This window comes from Pleurodeles waltl, chromosome 2_2 (assembly GCF_031143425.1).
Source record: "Pleurodeles waltl isolate 20211129_DDA chromosome 2_2, aPleWal1.hap1.20221129, whole genome shotgun sequence".
NCBI classification, from domain to species: Eukaryota; Metazoa; Chordata; class Amphibia; order Caudata; family Salamandridae; genus Pleurodeles; species Pleurodeles waltl.
Genome location: NC_090439.1, coordinates 743,400,151 through 743,425,645, shown reverse-complemented (window position 1 = coordinate 743,425,645; position 25,495 = coordinate 743,400,151). Strand labels below are relative to the sequence as shown.

Below are 25,495 nucleotides of genomic sequence, written 5' to 3'. Positions count from 1 at the left end.
ATCAGAAGATATCTAGACTTCAAAATGTCTCATGGTTATTGATTCCATATATCCAAAGCCTCCCTACAGGGAAAAACAGTTTTCAAAATTCATATTTATGGACATCAACCTCTGTTTTTTTCATTAGATGAACTTAACTACTTGACATTATAAAAGAGTGAAAAGCGCCCTATCCGTTTTAAGGCCCATCGGGACTGACTTCATTTTATCAACCCAAAATGTTTCCTTGGATCTTAGTTTCTGGTCCATATCACCACCTCTCTGGTCCGTTTTAATGACATGCATCCTCATAAATCATCAGAGAAATCAAGTATTTTTATCAGATGTGTAACAAGAGGATAACTCTCATCTGGATTAGCTATTGCTCGGATGACTTCCCTCCTTCTTTAAGTTTGTGTTTAGTTTACCCCACATATCGTAACCCACATGCGCAAACACTCAAATAAATACAGTTCAAGATTCAGATTTTCTTTTTATTTCATGGTGAAAACTGAGTAGTGTATGTTTGTGTGTTTGTGTGTCTGAGAAAGAGAGAGAGAGATTCTGAGTAACCTTTATTTTCTACTGCACATTACTGTGGACAAATTGCTTCTGTAGCCTTTATCACATTAAAATAGTTTTGTATTGTCGTCAAATGCTGCCCAAACACAGATTGTTTTTTTCTGGGCGCGCTTATAAATTAAATGTCACCATGTTTGATTCTCGCTGATGTTCCTTGAGATTTTCTGAACCATAATCAATGTGTTCTCATCAGATGTTGAGCCCTTATTTTTTCCACGTTTCTTAGTAGTTTTCTTTTAAGATAACAGTTTCCCACACATCCTCAGCAAATGTCACATGAATCAATTTGTTCTTTATATGCACTTCCCATCACCCTCAGTTAACAATATACCTACTGAGTCCTATAAATTAAGGCCTGGGACACATCGCACATAGAACACTAAGGGGCATATTTAAGAGCCCTGAGCGCCTTTCCAATGCCACATTAGCATCATTTTATTTATGCTAATGTAACGTTAGAAGGCCATAAACTCCGCACCACTTTATAAAGTATGCGCCTGACATAATGTGTGCAAAGGGGAGTTCCCCCCTTAGGGGGGGCCAAAAAAATGGGGCAAGGAAATCTGAGAGATTTCCTTGTGCCATTTTTTCAGCACTTTTTACGCCTGCTCAGAGCAGGCGTTAAAAGGAGGCTTCCATTGCTTACAATGGGCCTCTGGGTGCTTTGCAGGATTAGCATCAGAATTTTTGACGTTAATCCTGCAAAGCACAGACTAGCGTAAAAAATTCAGACACCAGTCCCCTAACTACTGCCATGGTGCACCATTGTTTTAAATATGGCGCACACATGGTGGCATTAGGGGGGCGCTAAGCGGCACAAGAAAAGTGGGCACTTTTCTTGCTCCGCTTAGCGCCCCCCTAACGCCACCATGTGTGCGCCATATTTAAAATAAGATGCACCATGGCAGTAGTTAGGGGACTGGTGTCTTAATTTTTTACGCTAGTCTGTGCTCCTAAAATTCTATCATTGGTAGAAAAAGGCAAACTAGAAAAAGTTGCTAACATGCCAGCAGGTTAATGGTGGTGGCAGAGATGATGCTACAACAAGGCAGTACTAGACAGCCGCTTAGAACCACCACATTTGTGGCAACATGATGGAATACATGCCTTAAATACCAGCACATTGCCAAAAATCAATGCTTTTGTCGAAATGAATAACCAAAGTGAAAAATGGTTATGACAAAGAGTGTGTAACCTTTATAGCTCAAAGCTTGATTTCAACTAAAGACCAAGTAGTATTTGTGGCTATTGGATTCGAAAGACACATAACTGCAGGTGCACCACCCAATATTTTCTCAACATTAAAAAATAACTATCCTGATAGAGTTAACTGTTGTAAAATTTTATTGAAAAAAACAGTAAGGCCTTGGTAGAAGTTCAAGTTCATTAGCAGCAAATGTTTTCACCTGGATTTAGTGACATACATGGGTTGTTGGGCATTATTCTATTTGGGCCAAAATCTCAAACGTTCTGTACAGTGTCCATACATACTAAGATACCGAGTCACAAAATCAAGGCGTTGAAGGTTGAACTTTGTAAGGCAGGAAATTCACTGGTACAGCAGATTGTCTATCTGTGCTAAGGTCAGTACTAGAGACTGAAAATGGGCATTAAAGAGGGGCTGTCACAGTGCATAATTTGAGCCGGTGGTTTACAGTGCTCAGCACTGGCATCTTATTCTCAATACCAGCTCTAATGACAGTCTACCACATGGTGGTACTATCTACCAAATGTTGCGACAAGCATTCAATATACATGAATGGTATCTGCCACTAATGCCTGTCCTCTTTAAGGGTTTGGGTGGCCTGGAGTAGTCAGCATTGTCAGACTTGTAGAAGTGAGATGGTTATTTGTTATGTTGGTATTGCCATTGGCAGTGATTGCAGGGGCAATTGTTAGTGCAAGCTGCAGTGGCCTCCTGAAAAGGCAAGTGGCACTTATTTCTTTTTTTTTTTACAAAGTAAGCACTGCAGCATGATTGAGTGTTCTCACACATATTTGTGTGGCCTTTCATACAGTCTAAACACATGTATATATGTTAGGCATAGGAGTGAAAGCAAATACTCCCATTCTTCAAAAGACTGCAAAGAAATGAGTTAATCCACACGGAAAACCATTTTCCTTTTAAAAAGTAAAAAGCTAGATTTGTAAACAGGCATTTCGGCCACTGTTCAGGTGGATGGTCCACCATGTTGTAATCAGTATGGAGGTACAAGATTACAGGGAAATCTATAGTCAGGGGATCTTTGAGAATCACAGAAAAGTTGAACAATCACCGAATTTGAAATCTACACGTTAAATAAAAACAACACACTGAAACCAAGAGACACCATTATCCATTTGAAAGGTTTAATTAGGAATCAACTTGATTTTTATCTTCAGTAATATATTACGGGCCATATTTATACTTTTTGACGCAAAACTGTGCTAACGCAGTTTTGCGTCAAAAAAATTTGCGCCGGCTAACGCCATTCTGAAGCGCCATGCGGGCGCCGTATTTATTCAATGACGTTAGCCGGCGTTAGCCGCCGGCGCTGCCTGGTGTGCGTGAAAAAAAACGACGTACACCAGGCAGCGCCGGCGTAGGGGGATATGGAGCTTGGGCGCCAAAAAATGGGGCAAGTCAGGCTGAGGCAAATTTTTCGCCTCAACCCGATTTGGGCCATTTTTTCCGACTCCCAACCCCCATTGAAATGACTCCTGTCTTAGCAAAGACAGGAGTCATGCCCCCTTGCCCAATGGCCATGCCCAGGGGACTTATGTCCCCGGGGCATGGTCATTGGGCATAGTGGCATGTGGGGGGGCACAAATCAGGCCCCCCTATGCCACAATTTTTTTTTTTTTTTAAACTTACCTGAACTTACCTTAATGTCCCTGGGATGGGTCCCTCCAGCCTTGGGTGTCCTCCTGGGGTGGGCAAGGGTGGCAGGGGGTGTCCCTGGGGGCTTGGGAGGGCACCTCTGGGCTCGTTCCGAGCCCACAGGTCCCTTAACGCCTGCCCTGACCAGGCGCTAAAAAACGGCGCAAAAGCGGCCGTACGTCATTTTTTTTGACCCGCCCACTCCCGGGCGTGAATTTTGCCCGGGAGTGTAAATACGGCGCACATGCCTCGGAGTCAATTTTTTAGACGGGAACGCCTACCTTGCATATCATTAACGCAAAGTAGGTGTCCACGCTAAAAAATGACGCAAACTCCATGGACTTTGGCGCTAGACGCGTCTAACGCCAAAGTATAAATATGGAGTTAGTTTTGCGTCGGAATTGCGTCAAAAAAATGACGCAATTCCGGCGCAAACAGAGTATAAATATGCCCCTACATGTGCTAAAACAGTTATGTCAACAATTAAACTCCGTAGAAACCATTTGTAAATGGTCAACTGGAGTTTCCACCATTAACTTAGATGGTAAATGATTGTTATCCTTTATAGCTAGAATTGCTTTTAATACTTTGACTGGCCTTCATGTCTCCAACCTAGGTACTGTGTAGAATTTAAGATCGAGTCCCTTTCTTACTACTGCACAAGAGAAACCCGACGGCATGCTCGCTGGATGCAGTACCTGCGGGAAGGGTATACTGTGTGTGTAGCTTGCCAGTACCCAGCCATGAATGATGAGAACCAGCGTTGCACCGGCGATGGCCTTGATACCGATAGGTAATATGCTGAATTATTCTTTTCCTTTCTATGCTGTAATACACAGTTTCACATGTTAATGATGCAGTTATATAAACAAAATACTTATCACGTTTCTTTTTATTTCGTGCTTTAGTATCGATAGATAATTTATAGATAGGATTGTAGGGAAAGTTCCTCTTTAAAGAGGAAATAACTAAACACGGATCCCAAGTTTGATCCACAATTTTGGAACTTTCAACTTGAAGAATGAGCAAGAGGGACGCATCAGTATAACACACACATATATTATTTAATTTTTTAGGATAAAGTGTACTTTCCTAATTTGTTAATTAATAGATAATTTATTTTGTTGCTGAGTACTTGCCTAAACAAAGGGTACATTTCTAAATCTGCACCCTAAAGGGGCATATGTACAAGCCCCTAGTGCCACAGAAGCATCACTTTTTGCGATGCTCTGGTGGCGCGGTGCACTGTGCCATATTTACAAGGCGGCGCTAAGTCACTTTTTGTAGCTTAACGCTTCCTCGTAAATATGGGCCTCTAAGGTGCAGTTTTTTCTGGCAGAGTGTTGTGCAATGGATGTCGCTGTGGGGGTTCCACCGCAACACCCATTGCTTTTGACGCTGCCCCAGATTTACAAGGAATCGTAAATTTGAGGCAGCACCAAAAACTAGCATGGCACAACAAAGAGAAATACTTTTATTTATCCTCGTTTTGCTTTTTCCATGCGTACTGCATTCTGCAGCACACACAGAAAGAGCAAAATGCCATGTATGACTGTTTATGTGCAGGAACGGTCCCCTTCATGCACATAAACAATCATTCAATAATGACGATTTTCTACTTCTATATGTGTTGCATTCAGGGCACTCAAGTGGTCTTGGCGAGGGCCTGGTTAATGTATGTGGTTGGTAGCACACTAATCTCTCATCAAATTCAAACGTTTTAGATAACACTCCAAAATTTACAACATATAACTTTCCATTCTCCAGGTGTGTTCTCAACATGCCACAACATCTCCATGTCTTTGAGAGGGTCTGTGTGCCTCTCATAGGGTATTCCGAGTTATCTGACTACTCTGGGTATTTCCTTTCCTAGAATCCAGGACTTCTCTATTCTCTGAGATCTTTCTGGTCTGCTTTCAACTAGAGCTGGGCTGTGAACCTTAAATGTGACACTGTCCCCTAGTGTACAGTCAAGATTGCTTCATCCACCTGTGATTTTCTTTGGGTTTCCATGCTTAGGGACTTTTTAAGCACTGATACGTTTCTTTTATAGGGACCATATTTCCTTTTACCTCCTTCACAGAACACAATTGCATTCATATGGCATCTGGAATTTGGTTCCCGCATGATGGTCTCTGACAAGCATCAGTACTTATGTCTGGTTCCTCAGCGCTTATTTCCCTTCTGGCTTTCTTGTTATTCTTTCTCCTCTGCCATTGGCTGCTCTCCCTGTGTAGGGTGTGTAGCATCCTTTCAGGAGCATCTGGAATGGTATCCTAGAGTGCCCGACCAAACATGACAGCTGTAGGGGAACATAGGGAAGTGTCTTCCTGTATGGATGTAAGAAATAGTTCACTTTCTATTCATTATTATCTTCTTGTTCCACCCCGATGCATATTGTCTTGTTAAGGGTCTGCATGAAATGCTCTACTACCGCATTAGGATTCTGCCAGCATGTGATGGTCTTGTGACAATGGATTCACAGGGATATAACATACTGCAGGAACATGATCCCTTTGACAAGGTAGTCCACTCTTTTTGATGAGACTCATCAGAAGCTTATTTTCAGCTAAGAATTCTCCGGTTTAGGTTTGATGTGTCTGAAGGCTAAGGATGCTACTATTTCTCCAACTAGTTATTTAAAACAACCATCAATGAAGACCAGCAACTGCAGACCCTCTGGTAGGATACACAAGTCAGCACTCACTCATTAACATGGCATTGTGCTGGCACCTTCTATGATGATGGGCGCTGGGTGAGCGCTTCCATCCATAGCAAGGATTGCAACATTGTATGGTGTATTTGGAATGGAGTCCATGCATGGAAACCAGACCTTTTTTAGAGACATGCTTATGTCCTGGCAATCTCTTGATGGGCCTAATAGGCCTAGTGGACCACTTGATCTTGAGAAGCTTCAGGATCAACAACTTGTCACCTCAAAGAGTGACAATTGTAGTGCCTCCTAAAGGGTAGTTTTGATGGTTTCAAAGGCATTGTTGTGTTCTGTGAGCTATTTCCAGCATGGTGTTGATTTGATTAAGTAGTAGAGCATTTGGTACATTGTTGCTAGGCTGGGTATGAAATGCCCACAGTAGTTTACCATACCAAGGAAGCTACGCACCTTTGTTAAACTTCAGGATGCAAGAGCTTCATGGATGTCATCCACCCTCCGATGATCAATACTTAACCAATAGTATGAGGACATGGAAACTTAGCATTTTCCAAAGTAAAGTGTCTAAACAGCTTTTTTCAGTCCCTGCAGGGTGCTTCAGAGCCTCAGGTAGTGCTGTGTAAGGATAAGAGCATAGATGAGTATGTCATCACTTTACGCTTCTGACAAGGCCAGTGAAAGTTTCTCTTCTAGTGTTCTGGAATTCATCTGCATTGGAGGATACTTCAAAGATTAGTCTTTTGTATCTTCTTAATCGCATCTGTGTATAATACTTTGTGATTAATCTATTGCCTTCATAGAGCTTTACTTGGTAGAATCCAGAGTCACAGCTATATCTCAGTTAATTTATTTAACAGAGATGAAGCGTGTCGGGACAGTGGTGCCTTGAAGATTAGAGTAGGAAAGTGTTCCTAAAGATTAGATTCAAAATAGCATTTCAAAACAAGTACTTAAATAAAGATTGACTCAAAAAGGGCTTGAGATCAGTAAATTAGAAACCTATGAAGCTGTATTAATAAAGTACATTAAAAAGCAGTTATAAGACTCAGAAACAAATTGTTATACAGACTTGTAGCATTTAAAATATAGACAACATGGGGCAAATATGAAAAACAGACAAAGTCCAGAGTGTGTAGTAAATCAATAGAGAAATGGGCACCATCCCTAATAGAGACTCAATACAATGTGGCTCAACCCCCAAATCAGGGCTTTTACAATGGAAAGCAATGGAAATCACACTGTCAGGGTACAGTGAGTAAATGTATCAACACACTGTCAAGTCACATTACAGCATTATTAAACGTTGTATAATGCCGACAACCTAGTACCATCCCCTAAATGAATAATATTAAGTTCCCTCTGACCTAAAGTCATCAGAAGTGCCAGATGAAATCTAGTTACATACACAATGAAAAGACCCATAAATGACTAGCCTACAAAGAGCAAGGAGGAAGGGCCGTGAAAAGTAACAAAAGGCTTTCTCCACAGTTCTTCAAGAACAATATGTCATCACAAAGTCTCAGTGCACATTTTGCTGTGTGGTATGTCAATTACACCAATAAACACACAAGGGATATGAAGGATGCTCCTAAAACAGGATGGAGTTGAGGCCTAGTTTGGCCTATGCCAAGAAAACATTGGGCCAGATGTACAAAGGCCTTTTGCATTTCTTAATGAGCCGAATCAAAATTTGGGCCTGTTAAGAAATGCAAAACAGTCTTCTCCTATGTACATAGGCCTTTAGGGAATTACCAAATGTGATTTCTAACTGTAGAAATCACATTTTGCAATTCCCTAAAGAGAAAATCACAAATAAGGATTTCCTATTTGCGATTTCTTGGCACATGTACAAAGCATTTCCTAAATGCAAAATTAGCATTTAGTAAATGCAATTACCATCGACTTCAAGTCGATGGTAGCCATGTGCAATTTCAAAAAGGCACCCCAAGATGTTTTTTTTAAAGTGAATTAGAGCACACACATGCCCCTTAGGCATATGTGTGCTCTACATGTGCACCACTATTTTTGGGGTGCACTGGGGGAGCCTTTTGCCCATAGCCATCCATGGTTTTGCATTTCCAAAACAGATGTTTCCTAATAGGAAATCGCTGTTTTAGAAATGTAAAACGGGCCCGCTGTCTCAAATGGCGTGGAATTTCTTATTTACGATTGCCTATTGCTATTAGGAAATCGGTATCTTTGTACATAGTATTCTGCATTTCCTAGATAGCGATTTCTATGAATTCGCTATTTAAGAAATGCAAAATTACATTTGAGTACATCTGGCCCATGGCTCTGTACATTACAGCATTATTGTTTCAATTGCAAAATGTTTCATGCATATGATTCGAATCAGACAATAGCTATAATACCAGCATTCCAGTCCAGCTTGAAAAAACACTTGGCGCTGTTTATACCAGCCAATATATAATCTGTCATTGGAATTGTGCCTCTCTCTTAATGGTCAAATTTTGGAATCTCATGTCCATGTCTATGCATATGCCATCATATTGTCTTGGCTTTGTTGCAGCCACCATAGTCAAGACCCACAGCATGGATCTCCCACCTATTCTAGTCTTTTCAAAACGATATTGACCTTTCAACGAAAGGGAAGTGGCACTCTACTGTGCCCGTGGGTGGCTGGTGTTATGCCTAAGACAATATGCAAGTTCACTGGCTTTGACTTGAGGCACTTTAGCCTGGAAAACAGCTCTTATAACACACTGAAAATATGCTATATGCTTCTGATGTTGATACTGTGGGTAAATGAGGTGAGTGTTTGTGGCAATGGCACAGCTAATGAGAGTTCTTGTACTCCTCTCTTCAACAAAGACTTTGTGTTGGTCAGGTTGCTTCCATGTTGAAGTGTGAAACTGAAGACTTTAACAAGAAGCAGCAATGGTGCCCTATAGACATAGATAAAGGTGTCAGTGGGTAGTAGTGTTGGCTTCTGTTTGAGTTTCTGAAATGTTCTCCTGTTTTCAGTGTTTATACTACACAAATTACAGCGTGTTTTTTTTAGTGTATTCATAATTTCTGAAAATCAATGGGTATCAGTCTTTATCCCTCCCAGCACCGTAAAAGGTTTCAGGAGGCTGTTTTCTCCCATATTTACAAATAGGTTCCTTTATTGCAGTGCCTCTTATGGGACTTCTCTTTCTCCATCACAGCTCCCCTCTTTCTCCCTGAAGCTCCTTTTCTTGGAGAAGCCACCTTTCACAGCAATGGCTATAATGTTGTTCTCTTCTCTTGGGCACACACATTAATCACCAGGGCCATGGGCTCTAACAGTTGTTGAAGTAACTGAGGCAAGGTAGAGAGGTGCACTTCAGAAGTCATTCATGTGTGACAGTAGAGGAGGATTCAGGGGAAACAGAATCATCGCTGATCCAAGTAACTATTGTGAATGTCCTGCGTTGTTGTTAAATAACACCATTTCTGGAAGACATTTTTCATCTATAATTATTTCAATAATTTTGCAAGCAATTGTATCTTACTCTCATATTTAACTATACTGTAAACAATGTATCTTTTGAGATTTCTTTAGTTCACATATGTCTCTGAAAAAATGAAAGACAAATATGCAGTTTTAAACTTGGTTGCTGCTAACATCTGAGACTGCATTTTGTTTTATTTCTTGAGCTCTAGTTGTACATTGATTCTAGACATTGGACTAAAAAGATGTTAGCCTCAGAAGTTGAAAGGCACCAATTATTGCATGGAAGTTTGCCCAGCATGTGTGCCTAGCAGGGCATCTGTAATCATTATTGGTCCCTTGCAACACTCTGATCAGTACAAGAGTTTCTGGGGCAGATTTGTTGGGAAGCTGCAGTCACTGCTCTGAGCATTTATGTAGCGGTGGCTGTCCTCAAAAACGTATTCTAATTGTAGGCCTAATGTTGATGTTTTTAGCAGCACACATGCCACGAGGAAAAAAGAGGAGAAACTAAGATATTTCTCCCCACTACACCACCCACCCCCTTTGCGTTGGTTTGTAAATATCAACTTGGATTATGTCTCGGTTCTGAGTTTTAAAAAAGCACAAACCGGTTGCCAAATCATTGTAAGTTTGGGCCTAATTTTGTAGCCAACCCATCCAGATAGTGAGGCCAGATGTTACTTTAGCAGACAGCTCACTGAATTGTCGTAGGGTGCAAAACACGCTGCCTACAACTATTGCAGGCCGCACGGCAGCTGCTGCTGGGTGTAGTGGGCTGGGGCTGCAGCAGGCCCACCTTGTGGTTCTGGTATAGTTGCCTCCACAGGAGCATTGTTGTCTTAGACAATACCATCTGTAATTCAGTGATGTGTGATAAGTATGTGGAATAACTGTGAGCAGGATTGCCTGGGTTGTTTAGACTCACTTATGGTGGGGTTTCTCTTGTTGGCTTGACGACTTGTGGTAAGCCAGGGATCTAGGAGTCAATCTGCTCCAGTCAGTCACTTTTCTCATTTTCTGTTATCTGGAGCCTCTTTCAAAACATTGTTTTTCTTTCTTTTGTTTTTATTACTTTTCTATGTGCAGGGCTTGGGTGGGCTGTTCTCTCTGGGAGCTGCTGAAGATTCTCAGAGAGCAGGGTTTTAAACATTGTGATGCTTATATACAGCTGCTGGGAAGCGTGTGTGCATCGCTGTCACTCTCCCTATAGCTGGAGAAAAAACTGCAGTTTTCTGGCTTGGACAAGACTTCCCTGCAGTAAAGATGGGTGTGCTCTGTGCTGTTTTGCTATCAGGTCATTATTATCTGGCTTGACAGCACAGCTGGTGCCAGGCAAATATGTGAGAATCACCAGGAGAGGGGCTTTGGCTTCACTCACATGTTGGGACCCAGGAGTATGTTTTGATTGGGCAGAAGATGTGTGCTTCCACAAACAAATACTTACCCGCCACACAGCTGTGATCATTTTGTTTATTTATCCAACTGTCTAAGCTTTAACTTTCAGGGGGACACACATCACATTGCAATGCTACTAAAGTGTCTTAGTTAACTAGATAATGTATGCTGTTTTTCTCTGGCAGCAGCACAGATGGGAAGAGGTTAATCATTAACCTACATGGGTCTTTAGGTCTGGCTTGACAGTCCAACTGTCAATGCCCTTTTACCCCACACCAATATTATTCTAGAGTTCTTTGATTCCACACAAATACATATCCATTCTCATGCTATTTACTTATAATGCTTCACATTACCATACACATTCTTTTAAAGCCAGAACTATCAGCATTGCCAATGCTTGTGTGGGTTGCAATTCTTACTGCTTGGGTGAGGTGCGGGGCTGCGATCACCACAGATAGATATGGAATGTATACCTCTCAGTCTCTTCTCAGGTTGTCTATGATGTTTGAGTGGCGAGCTGTCCACCTCGGCTGGCCAACCCTGTGTAGCTTGACGAGTAGGTGCATGTGCACCTCAGTCCAGCAGCAGAAATGATACGCAGGACCCTCGAATGGTCGTGACCACGACTGTGCTCGAGCGCTTATGTGTACATGAGCCCTCACATTCATTAGTGCAGTGAAGGCACGTCTGGTATCACCGTGTGTGCAACGTTTGTGTCGGATGGCACACTCCAGTGCCAATGCTGAAGGCCAGTAGCATCAAAGTGCTGCTGTTGCATTTTCATTCCTCACCAACCAACAGTGCCCGCTCCCTATTGATCTTAATATTTTCAGCCAAAATTCGTGCCAATGTGAGTAATCATTGGTGCCATCACACTTGGTGAATATCAATGCCAACTATTAGGTGGCAGGGCCCATCATTCCTGTGTTCCAAGTGCCAGTGTCCGACAGAGACTGTTCAGTGTACTTGTCTTTCCAAAGTCCCCAAGCAAGTGCAAGGGTGCCCATAACGAAAAAACACACGATAGCCGTGCCCAAGCTATTATAGCCAGAAGAGGAGAGGTAGGCTGGACATCAATTATATGGGCATTTGGGTGAAAGAGATTCGACATTCTGCAAAAACATTCTGTTTAAAATTACATTAAAAGATAACATAAACACTATTTGTTCCTGAATGCTGTTTGTATATTTTGCTGTGTAACCTACCTTTAATTATCATTTTAAAAAGTACACTTTTTCTAAAAACAAAATAGGAGAAAGTTTGTCCTTTTCTATTTTTCGCCGTTAATAATGTGTTAACTCTCGTCTCTCTGCAGCAACAACCTCCTCCACTGGCAAGCAGTTGGCAATTCCCGGTGTCAAGGGACGTGGAGAAAGGTTCGGCGGGTGGAGCAGTGCGCCTGTCCTGTTGTGCACAGCTTCATTTTTACATGACAGGTTCAAAGGAACATTTCAGGAATTATAAGAACTGGTTAGACTTTACGGTGACTTCACAAGCTACAGGAATTAAGCGGAAACACATATGTCTACAAAGCTTACTCAGAACGACTACATTGTAGCAGCTTAATACCAGAGTCACTGCACATGACCTCCGTTGTCTTCAAGTTCTTCTATTTATCACTCTGACATTCACTCAATCCATCGAACATTTCAGGGCAGCAAGAAGCACTCAAGCAGGCTACTGCAGTTATCAAACAAGGCTCCAGGGGGTGCTGTAAACAAAGTTATTGGTTACTTACAATTAAAAGAGTTAAACTAAAGGGTGATATGGCATTTTAGCAGGAATCCATTATTTTATGGAGAGAGCTAGAAATAGGGCCTGACTTTCCATCACGTGTTTGCATATAAATGAACTAACATTTACACTTGCTGACTCATTTATATGCGAAATGACTGTAATGTTCCCCTTACCCTTGGGTAAGTCCCCAAGAGCCTTCCGTGGCGACAGAAAGTGGCTGACACAAATAGTGTTGCTGGACTTGGAGCCAGGCTTCAAGGGGACGCCAGGATTTTAAGTCGATGGCGGCCTCTACTAAAGGAAGCAACTCACTTGCATCAGTGGATGTGATCCAGAGATCCCCATATAAGCCCATGAATTCCTGTCCTGGCTCCATCACCGAAGACGTATTTTCTGACGACCCAGTCACAGCACAGTGCCCTGACCAGACAGGGGCGCACCTCACTATCAGTAGTGCCGCAGGTTCAGTGACACAGGTGCTGGGGTCTGAGGCAATGATGTTTCTAGACGTGATTTTTAGGGGGGCACAAAGGGCCTTAGAAACAAACTGGCGGGGTAACATACTACTGCTTTCAGCTGGACCATAGGGTTCTCATTGTGCAAAATAAGTCATTTAAAGTGCTTGCGCATAGCCCCTTCACAATTTCTAAGAGAACTAGAGCGCCCTCCTCAAAATATATATTTACAGATGGTAAAACAAGCTTCTTTATATGTCCTACTTTTCTCAAATAATACACTGGCGCATAAGATATCACTGTCTGGTAGCTATGTTGCATATAAATTAATCTATGATTGTACATACAAGTAAATATACTAAAACCTGAAAGATTTCATCACCGCCATTGCTATTGACTTCTATTCCCTCGTATACTTTTCTGTTTGAATGCACCAATAATGTTACAAACTGTTTACACTGGCGGATTACCATGCCGGCAGACGGAAATGTCTTTAAGATGCTATCTATAACGTCTAGTGCGTCAATGCTCATGGCAGGAAAAAAGGGGGCGGAGGGAGAAAATTATAAAATGGATTCCAATGTTGTCAACCCATAATGACATTTATTTCCGTTATTATGTTAAGCGTTTTAAGGTACTTTTTCAAATATTTTATTTCCGTTTTTATTTTGATCAATCATTTGAAATACATAGTGTCCACAACGGTAATAAATGTCCCATAATTCATATAAAATACAAACGTTCAATTTTTCTTAACTCTCCATAGATTTATTGGGGTGACATAGATACAAATGCATTGACACACACTAACATACTTTTTAGGCAGACTGCGAATGAAACGTTAGTATGGTCTGTGGAAGGGGTAAGTCTTTGAAGTGTCTCAGTTACTTCTGTTCTTTCCACATCACTCTTTTATGAAGTCTGTTTGTTAGATATGTACACCTTTTTTCTCTTGACATCTTATTGAAACACTCAGGCCCTCATCATGACTTCAGCTGTCTTTCCACAAGACAGCCTTGTTGCGGGTGCCAAAAGACCACAAGTGTTAACGGTCCGAAGACTGCCATATTAATAGTCAATTCGGATATCTGCCTGTTTACGGGCAGAAATCCTACTTTGTCGGCCTGGCCGACGGAGGAAGCGAGACGATTCCACCGCCAGCACCGCCACGCCAACAAGACTCTGCTCGCTGTGTTACGATTCATAATACGGTGCAGCAGTTACCTGAATGGCGGTGCTGTGCTGATGGTGGAAAACACCAAGACCCATCCCCTCCTGAACGACGGTCCACCAGGTAGGTGGACTGTCCGAAAGGAGGTGGGGATTTGGGGGGGTGTTGTTTGTATGTGTTTGGTGTGTGCGTGTATGTGTAGTGGTATGGGTGTGCGTGAGTGCATGTGTGTATGTATGTGTACATGGAGGGTGTGTGTGTCTGCATGTATGCGGAGGGGAGAGTGTGTGTCAAGGTGCGAGTGAGTAGGTGTGTGTATTGGGATGCATGTGAGTGGGGGTGCATGTTTGCAAGTCTGTAAGTGAGTGGGGGTGTCTGTGTGGAAGTCTGCGAGTGAGTGGGGGTGCCTGTGTGCAAGTCTGCCAGGGTTTTCGTGGCGGGGCGACTGTCGCGAAAAGCCTGGTGGTTTGCTGCCTCTTAATACGGCCGTCAGCCTTAGGCCTTCCACCGGCCTGGAGGAACTCACCGCCTGCTGCGGCAGTCCAACTGGATCAGCGGGACTGGAGGCGTTGCGGCGGTTTGGCTTTGGCCAAACAGCACAACTCTTAATGCGCCGGTCTTTACCTCCGGGTCCGCGGCGGTTAGACCGCCACTGCGAGTTTGGTGGTCTCCTGACCACCAAACTCCTAATGAGGCCCTGAATCTACTTATCTCACATCTCATCTCTTTCCTGTTAGCACCCTTTTCACTCTCCCCTGCACGTACGTCTTTGCATCTCCTTCACTTCTTTAATCCCCACACACAATGCACCCACTCACCTGTATGCACTCCATTTTCCTCAACTTTCGACCTGTCAATATTTTGACAGTTGTGTACCTCATTCACACACTTGCCCTCTGCAGAGAGGCCAAGGATTGGCTGAACTTGTATTTCGAACCCCTTCATAACCCACTGACAAGCTGTGAAATATTTGCACTGCATTCAACCCAAACTCCTTAGCTGGCAGTCGTGCCCAATCCAAAGTCTGAACATACCCAGCTACATAGGAGCAACTCTTTTCCTACTGCGCACAATACATGAGTAATATGTTGAATGAAAAAATATAGAAAGGGATTGTAAGAGTAAATCAAACGTGAAAAGTAAACATGAACAGCATTGTTCTTCTCAGGTTGCAGGCAGTGTTTCTTTTTCTTGCTGTTGCCGGTAGTGGAGCACAACGGAGGTAGGGAGAGCATGATATTTACAGATGGGGCACTGGCCTCTCCAGGCCCCCAATAGCAACACCACTAGTCTGAGAGGCCCGGTGCTCCCAAATTAGTGGCGGTGTTTTGTTTTACAAACAAACCAGAGGATCAATCAATCAATCAAGGATTTATAGAGAGCACTAATCACCCGTTAGGGTCTCAAGGTGCTGTGGGGGGGAGCTACTGGTCGTAGAGCCATGTCTTGAGGCGTTTCCTGACTGTCAAGAGGTCTTGGGTCTGGCGAAGGTGGAGCAGTAGGGAGTTCCAGGTCTTGGCGGCTAGGTGAGAGAAGGATCTTCCTCCGGCGGTGGTGCGGCGGATGTGGGGGATGGAGGCGAGGGCGAGGATGTGGGCCCAAATTTCTTGCTTGCATTAGGCCCTTGGCAGCCTTGCTGTATGCCACTGTTAGGCTATAGCCACCACACTATGACCCATATTTATACTTTTTTTGCGCCGCATTTTCACCGCGTTTTGACGCAAAAGCAGCGCAAACTTAAAAAATACAATTGTATTTTGCAAGTTTGCGCCGCTTTTGCGTAAAAAAAATGACGGAAATGTGGCGCTAAAAACGTATAAATATGGGCCTATCTGTTTAGCCTGGTAAGTTGCCCACTGCACTCAGAGTATAGTTGCCTAGGATTACCTACGATTTAGACTGAAAGACATTAATTAAAAAAACAAACCTAGTGAAATAAATACACTCACAGTTTAGCCGTCTGTGAAGTACGTTGTATTTCATTTTAAGGACACTGTATGGAATATATGGGCATAGGCATACATAATAAAAGTGATTTCAAAGCAGAAAGTGGGGTCATTTAATATTTCCAAACTGCACAATAGTCAAATCAATCACTTTAATGTCACCTTTTGAAATGAAACATTCCACAAATCAATTGCAACCTGTTTATGTGTGAATACATGCTGCAGTCGGTGTTGCACCGGACCAGAAATATATTTGCCTCATCCCCTCATAAACGGGTTTGCACAGGACAGCAATGTATTTGCCACATACTATTTCAGGGCTTGTAAAGCCTTAATAAATTATCTTTATAGTTTAATAGGTTGCAAATAAATGCATCTGACCACGTGTTATTCCATCGCTCCTGTCTTATAATCATTTTTTAAACGGTTCAGAATTTACTTGGGTTCAGTCTGATCTTTTTATCAGTGATTATTTAGAAAGATAAAAAAAACTGGAGAAGAATGAATTAGTAGCATGTTAAAGAGTATTCTGTATGCGCAATAAAATGTTTGCATTTACTACACTACAGAAGATGTAGCGTCATCATCAGTAAATATATAGGCCAGTATTTATACTTTTTGACGCTAAACTGCGCTAACGCAGTTTAGCGTCAAAAAGTTTTGCGCCGGCTAACGCCATTCTGAAGCGCCATGCGGGCGCCGTATTTATTGAATGGTGTTAGCCGGCGCTAGCAGACCGGCGCTGCCTGGTGTGCGTGGAAAAAAAACACGTACACCAGGCAGCGCCGGCGTAGGGAAAAATGGCGTTAGGGCGTCTTAAAAATGGTGCAAGTCAGGTTGACGCAAAAAAATCGCCTCCACCCAATTTGCGCCATTTTTAACGACGCCCAGACGCCATTTACATGACTCCTGTCTTAGTAAAGACAGGAGTCATGCCCCCTTGCCCAATGGCCATGCCCAGGGGACTTCTGTCCCCTGGGCATGGTCATTGGGCATTGTGGCATGTAGGGGGGCACAAATCAGGCCCCCCTATGCCAAAAAAAAATATATATATATTTTTTTTTATACTTACCTGAACTTACCTGAATGTCCCTGGGATGGGTCCCTCCATCCTTGGGTGTCCTCCTGGGGTGGGCAAGGGTGGCAGGGGGGGTCCCTGGGGGCATGGGAGGGCACCTCTGGGCTCATTTTGAGCCCACAGGTCCCTTAACGCCTGCCCTGACCCAGGCATTAAAAAGAAGCGCAAATGCAGGGTTTTTTGCCCCGCCCACTCCCGGGCGTGATTTTTGCCCGGGAGTATAAATACGTCGCAGTCATTTTTTTAGACGGGAACGCCTGCCTTGCATCTCATTAACGCAAGGAAGGCGTTCACGCCAAAAAATAACGCTCTTTCCTCATACTTTGGCGCTAGACGCGTCTAACGCCAAAGTGTAAATATGGCGTTAGTTTTGCGCCGAATTTGCGTCGAAAAAAACGACGCTAATTTGGCGCAAACGGAGTATAAATATGCCCCATAATGTATATCACAATTGGTTAAAAATATAGATGAGAAGCTATTAATAATGAGGTTGTTATATATGATTATAGCCATTCCATTGACATATGTTTCGAAACCTTGTTATTCACGGTTATGTCAGAGCAGTAAAACCCTAGACTCCAAAGCCAGTGCTCTCTCCAGAGCTTCCGCAGAATCAAGTTAAATGGGGAAACCCAAGTGTCCATCAATCACTCTCTCCCCTCAGCCACAGACCTCGCAGACAAGAAACTCAGGCCCATATTTATACTTTTTTAGCGCCGCATCAGCGTCATTTTTTTACACAAAAGCGGTGCAAACTTACCAAATATAATTGTATTTTGTAAGTTTGCGCCGCTTTTGCGGCAAAAAATGACGCTAATGAGGCGCAAAAAAATTATAAATACGGGCCACAGTGAGCACTTACGGATGGATCTCACAGAGCTGCTGTTAGAACAATGCCAGCTCTCCTGAGAATATGGACTTGACTGGAGAGGAAAATTGATGGAGTGGTTGACCGCATGCCACAATTTTTCTGATTGAGGTAGGGAAGGATCTTGCAAAAGGTGGGCGTGCATGTTGGAAGGACACCAAGGCCCATATTTATACTTTTTTAGCACCTCATTTGCGTAATTTTTTGACGCAAAAACGGCGCAAATTTGCAAAATACAATTGTATTTTGTAAGTTTGCGCCGTTTTTGCGTCAAAAAGCGGCGCTAAAAAAGTATAAATATGGGCGCAAGTATGATTTTGTTTTTTTACTTTGGCCAGGAAATGGGAGGAGGTGGAAAGCTGCACATGGTGGGAGTGTGGTACGAAACCAGGCATGTTTAGTGTACAGCACAAGCTGGTGAGCTGAGGGGCATGTTGTGCATGGCTCCCTCATTATTTCTCTACATCTGTGCTGCTAATCTTAGCAGGTGAAAAAGATTTGGGGTGGAGGGGGAGAGCACACAACATTTTTTTTTACATGGGTAGTTGTCAAGAATGCAGACTTTTCCATCTTGGGTTTCTAAGTGGCATCATAGATAGCTCAAACGTTGCTCTCAATGTGTATCTGATGCCACGTGGCACTCCTCTGTGGAAAATAACCCCCTTCTTGGCAGGCACCCATTCAAAACTCTATGGCCCATATTTATACTTTTTGATGCAAAACTGCGCCGGCGCAGTTTTGCGTCAAAAATATTACCGCTGGCTAACGCCATTTTGGTGCGCCGTGCAGGCGTCATATTTATACTTTGATGTACGGCGGCGCAAACAACAGGTGGGAGTCATTATCTTTGACGCACACCGCGGCATCAAGTCGTAAAGGAAAACGACGTTAACGTGGCGGAAATGACTGTGGGTCGATTTACGACACCGCAAACCAAATATGCGCCGTTTTTTTTTGACGCAATAGCGTAAAAAAAAACAGCGAACACTGCCATTTCACCAGAGGACAGCCAAAATGGATCCAAGATGCCACTGCAGACCCCAGGAAGATGACAGCAGACCAGGAACCAGCCAGGAGGACCCACACAAGAACCAGGACACTTTTAAGAAGAAAAGAAAGTGTCGCTTTAGTGCAGAGGAGAAGGAAATTCTGGTTAAAGAGGTGACGGAACACCAGCACCAACTGTTTGTCACATCAAAGTTGCCAATCAGTAGGAGAGAGGCCATTTGGCAACAAATTGTCGACAAGATTAACAGTGTGGCTGAAGTACGCAGAACTGTCATCGAGTGCAAGAAATGCTGGCATGAATGCAAGCGCAGGACCAAAGAAAAGATGGCCAGGAACAGGAAGGCAGCACTGCAGACTGGAGGGGGGAGTCCAGCACACCAGGAGGCCCTGGACCACATGGAGGAGATGGTTGCAGCCGTCGTCCCTGAGGAGATCGTCACAGGGATTCAAGGACAGGACAGCGCAGACTACCAGGAGACAACGCACATGCAGGGTAAGTCGCATGGGGAATTAAAACGCAATAATGTCATCTACAACCGGGGGGGGATACCGACCACTAAATGCATGGAAGTCATCTAATACATGGAGTGGCATGGGTAAAGGGGCACGGCAGGGGGGCATGGCCCGTTCTGAGAAGACCTGGGGCACACCATTACACAGCACCAACAACAGTCCCATGGGGGCATGCTGTCATGCCAACGATGGAGCAAAGGGAAAGCCATGCAAGGAGGGAAGGCCACTACGTCAAACTGACATCCCGGCACACGTCAGCCACCATACCCCCACATTAAATAGGGCCCTATTAACAACCTCTAGCCAGACCGACAACTGGAATGTAACTGCGACAACAGATGCCACTACCACCTCTGCTCTGTGTGCAGCTCAAGTAGCCAATGGCAGTAACCTCCCCATGGATCATACACACCTAAATTAGGGGTTGAGGATGACAACTGCAACAATCCCCAGAAACAAGACAAAGGCCCCAGTACTCTCAAATGTCAATGCACATAGTTGTCGCAAACATCAGCCAATGCAAACAACAATAGGAGCTACACAGCATTAAGGACACACCCATGCTGCATATGTCAGGGTCCATCCTGTACCTGGGTAACAATGCAACATCCCAAATGTCATACTGCTCAGACAACAGCATTGAGGAGGGGACACATGTAACTGGTCACTGAAAAACACCTGCACAGTCAGAGGAGGAAATAGGACACTGATACGATTATCAGGGCAATCCAATGTAACAAACATTCCCCAACATCAGCAGGACACATTACCAATGTCAACATCCATATCGGATCATAACATTGCCATGCATAGGATATGCCACATGTCAATTACATTTAAGTGGATGTGAAAGATCAGAGATTGGGGCAGGTCCAGATTGTTAAGTGTGCTGCCAGGCCCATCAGAACACCCACAGCCAGTGAAAGGTCTCACCATGAGAATGGATGTACACGGAGGGTTGAGTAGGACAAGAAGGTGGCAATTCTCTATTTGGCATAAACCAACACCTAGAGGCAATGAGGCTGACAAGTCTGATAACTCAATAACATACATGTGACACACAGGTGGGCCATAGGCCTGGAAGAATGCCCATCTGAAGGACTGGAGAAATTAACACAAAACAAGATCACAAAGTGAATTCATCAAAAGGCAGGCACGTCACATCAAAATTACCACAACACAGACACACTAATTGTACCCTGTTTCATTGCAGAGGAAGATGGATCTCCCACCGATATGCCTGTCCAAGATTTCCCTGATGACATGCATGACAAGCCGATAAACATTCCCCAGGAGACTATCCAAAAGGTCCTTGACACCCTCCATACCCCACCTTCAGTCACAAGGAGGAGCACAGAACAAGCAGCCATCGCAGAGGATCCACCCACCACCCCAATTGTAAGACCTGCCAGCTCCAATACAGCTTTGAGAGAACTGTAGTTGGAGTACAGCGGGAGCTGGCCAAGGAGGTGCGGGTGGGGATGCAAACTATGGCAGCCAGCCTTGAGGGGATGCGTTCCTGCATGATGTCATCTGCAGATCAGGCAGCAGCTATGCAAGCCCTAACATCCATACTGCAAGGACTACAAGAAACTGTCAAGGAATTTGCCACTGCAGTAAGGGAGTTGTCACAACACCTCGCACCCCAAACCTTCCACTGCATGCACAAATGCAATCATGACTCCCTCAGGGCCGACCTGGCTGCCTACCATCGTGATGTGGCTGCTATTCTCAAGAACCAGCAGGCCCTCCTTGCTGCAGTACTGCCCTTAAGACCTTCACAGGGAGCAGCGACCGGGATGTCTGACTCCATGTCTTCTAACACTGAGGTGTGTGTTGCCCCTTCACAACCAACAACAACAAGGACAAAGCAGGCAACACACACATCAGAAGAAGAAGACATGGAACAGATCACATTCACAAGGCAAATGACCCGGAAGCACTAGTCCCTGCCACATGGCCCACATTTACCAAGGTTCTGCGCATTGTAACTTGCCAGTCTTGCAACAACTTTACTCGAGCACTGTTCTGCAAACCACTGTATATCTTGTCACCCAGCCCAGTGATTGTCTCTCTCCTACTCATTGCCAAATCCTGTCCCTCTGCATTGTCTGAAACATCAACCCCAGCATGTCAAAAGCATTTCCGTAACCCCTTGTGTTGGATCCCAATTTAAGATGTCACTATAATGGACTCACAATCATGGACAATGTACAGATAGCACTACAGCACGTTTCAATAAATAGCACTTACACAACAAATCTGTCTCTGGGTAATGTGACATATCAACTGTGAAGTAGATAACTGAAATGTGCCTACTGTCCAATTACGTAGCTTGTCAATACAACCGTCCTGATAATATGTAGTCAGAGAATTCTGCACAGTTCCCATGATTGCATCATACTCTGCCCATCCTGAGGGACAAATCAGATGAAGTGAGAAACCATACACCACCATGCTGTGTTGGACAGAAGAATGCTTCCTCAGGGGATAACTAAGTCATCAAATAGTGGCCTCAAAATGTTGTAAACATGCAAAAATAACACAATAAACATGCCACACTAATCTAAGTAAACACTAAAAAAAACTGCCCAAATGAAGGGGTCTGAGTTAACATACAAATAGGTAATCATGCTGAACTGTGTCACAAATGATGTATGAGGGTCATGAAGACAAGAATACAAGATTGCCAATAAGAACTCATCTTATAAGGGTGTGCATGATCATCACACTGCAGTCAGACCTAAAACTGTTTCCCCAATACCAAGTCTGGAAGCACTGTTAGTGACTTTGAAAACACACTTATCAACAGAAACACATTGGGATCCATATTAACTGTGATTGGTGGTTGCAACAAAGGGTCGACACTTTGCAAGGTAGCTCCGGGCTAGCTGCCAATCGTACAGCTCAGTTGGGATTTGTTTGTAGCATAGGATACAGATGTTATAGTACCAAATTGATGTACACTGAATCCAAACCCACAATCAAGTACCATTCAACACATACAATTAAGGGTTAACCAAATATTTATTAAATGCTAATCACAGATGAGGAAACTGAGGGAAAAATCTTACCTACCCTAATCTACCCTGACTACTCATTACCCACAACTGTCCCTAACTAACCTAAGCTACACTTACTTATCACATGTAACGAAATGTTCTAAACATCTACCCCCCACCCCCCTTATGAGACGGGACACATGAAGGACAACACATACTAACCTAAACACATACTATACTATCCTATACAAATATATATATATATATATATTTATTTTTTTGGGGGGGTATTTTTTTGTTTTTTACACACAAGAACCCCAACATAGCCACACACACACCCACCCACACATGTAATAAGTAAAAATAGAAACAAGCAGGCCCCCCCACCCCACACCCACTAACACTAACTAAACTAACAGCCTATACTAACCTAACACTAAGCCCCCTAAGCCCACTAACTATAAGAACAAGGAAAGAGGAGGGAGGGGAAGGAATCATGTCCATCAAAAAAGTGTCTAGAGGTTGGCCCTCCGGAGGGTCCTCTTAATGGACTTAACCCGCCGGTTAATGTGCCGCACGTCCCGGCTCAGGTGGCTCAACTTGCGCAGCACTTTGTCCATCTTATGTTCCATTCGGTCAACAGGGTCAACAGATGGAGAAGTGGCAGTCTGTGTACTGGTGGAGGAGGTCTGTGTGGGTGTGGTGCCAGGCCTAGTGGGCTGTCCTGCACCGGTGGCAATGCTGGGCCCTGGAAGTCCAGCAGATGTTGGACAAACAGTGGCAGCTGTGGGTGGGGCCAACTGGCTCGTATTGGTGGTTGTGCTGGTGGTGGCTGTGGTGGGCAAAGTAGGCCCACCCTGTGGGAAGGCTCTCCATGCCCCGGAGGCCAGTTCATGGCGATATCACCGGGCCATCCTCCGGAACCCCAACTCCACCAGCAGGATGTGCTGATATCGCATGGCCCGGCGGTGAAATTCACAGACCTGGTCTGGAGTCATGTTCGCAGCTGTGAAGACAAATGCAGATATTCTACATTAGTAACTGCATTGTGTGAAATGGCACAGCAAGTTTATCAGACATTACATCTACTGTACTTGTAACAGCTCATATCACAATACAGAGCACTGAATGTCCCTGTGGAAGTATATGGCAGGCCAGACTACAAAGGTCACATCACACAAAGCACATCCATAACCTACAAGATGGGTAATAACTGGCTTTGATTTGCAATCTGAGTTCTGCCAGTTATCATCTAAGAATCATGCTGCATATCCTCCGCCAAGACCTGGGCTACAAATGTGAGTGTACGGAAAGCAAAACTAAAGCCACATGGTCTGCAAGTTGTAACTGGACTTGCCAGTATAGTACCAAGTGCCAAACCTGAGTGTGTATACTAGTATGCAACCAAACCGTCACTTATTCACATGTATGTGTAACATACTGGTAGCATCAGTACTAGGTACCCCATTCACAAACCCATGCCCGTGTTTGAGGTGGGGGTGGATACACAACTATAATTTGCCAACAACATGTACACCGAGGAGTGTATAGGAAACTCCACACATGTTTGTCTCTACAGACACACCACAGGTAAGTTCTATCTACAATTAGGAGTCAGCAAACCCTAGAGCACTCATAGGGTCAGACATGTCAGGAAATGCAGAACTTGGTACTCAACATATGCTTCCAGTGAGGCCTGACTTACATCAGACACAGAGCTGCTAGAACACCCATGATCATGAATTGCATGCACACCTAGGCCATTGCACTCAGGTTCCACAGACTTGTTGCACTACATGTGGAAGTACATGCTGCAAGGAGGTTCTACCTAATGTTTCAAAATAACGTAGGTAAATAGGGAAGCAGATGTCTATTGGAAAGCTATTTGCTGTACCAATCTTAGAGAATGTGGGTCTGACAGGCTCACTAAATTGGGGCTGACTTCCATTGCGACTCTTGGTGATACAAGTGTCATACACATGACTAACCCCTGTACTCACAGTGGGGCCTACAGGGATGTCCTACAATCCCTACATGATACCATTGGATACGCATTGGCAAACTCAAAACATGTGAGAACTGCATTCCCACTCATGGAACAAGAGAAAAGCTTGCCCAACGCATCACACCTTGCTATGCGTCCAACTCACACGAGTCCATAACCAGCAAACACAACACATAACAGATATATCAACACTTACTGGAGTGGTCGGGCTCCTCAAATGTCGCCACCTCTCCCACAGTGTACGGTGCCGGACCTGTAAGGTATGGAAGGAAGAAATGTGCTCAAAATCTGTGCACAGTGCAACAATTTCATAAACATTTACAATGTGTAGGCTGAATAAGGAAATGGCAGCCATTCAGACATGATGGTACTGCATCTTATATATCACGGCCAACTTGTACATAGCATGGGTCTCCTGTGACAGTTACACACATATCTGCAAACATACATTAGCCCTAACTATCATGTGGTTGCAAACATTGGTAATTGGTGAGCACTGAAAAATATGGAGTGTAATCGTCTCATCATGTGCATCCAAGAGAGACATCCAAAGCCTGGTTACTTGAGGACTGCATTACCAGTCAAACATGCCTTGTGGCCATGACACATTTATTGCACATAGGTCCAATGTACAGAGGGAGGGACTTTTGTAAGCCATCCTGTTGTTACAGTTTATTCAATTGATGTGGCCCAGCTATGGTGATTTGCACCAACCATGGAGATGTGAGGCCATGTGCATACACTTGGACTGCCATACATATTTGGATTGTGGCTCAACTAATT

At 43.8% G+C, this 25,495-nt stretch overlaps 1 protein-coding gene across 2 annotated transcripts in view; it reads left to right on the top strand.

Annotated features, from left to right (window-relative positions):
* SBSPON (somatomedin B and thrombospondin type 1 domain containing) overlaps positions 1–13,872 on the top strand; it is a 170,247-nt gene extending 156,375 nt beyond the window's left edge. For both annotated transcript variants that reach the window (XM_069220354.1, XM_069220353.1), the window contains exons 4-5: positions 4,038–4,214; positions 12,245–13,872. In XM_069220354.1, coding sequence (XP_069076455.1) covers positions 4,038–4,214; positions 12,245–12,362 — 295 coding nt within the window. In that variant the 3' untranslated portion in view covers positions 12,363–13,872. The remainder of the gene's footprint in view (positions 1–4,037; positions 4,215–12,244) is intronic.
* Positions 13,873–25,495: the final 11,623 nt, after the last annotated feature.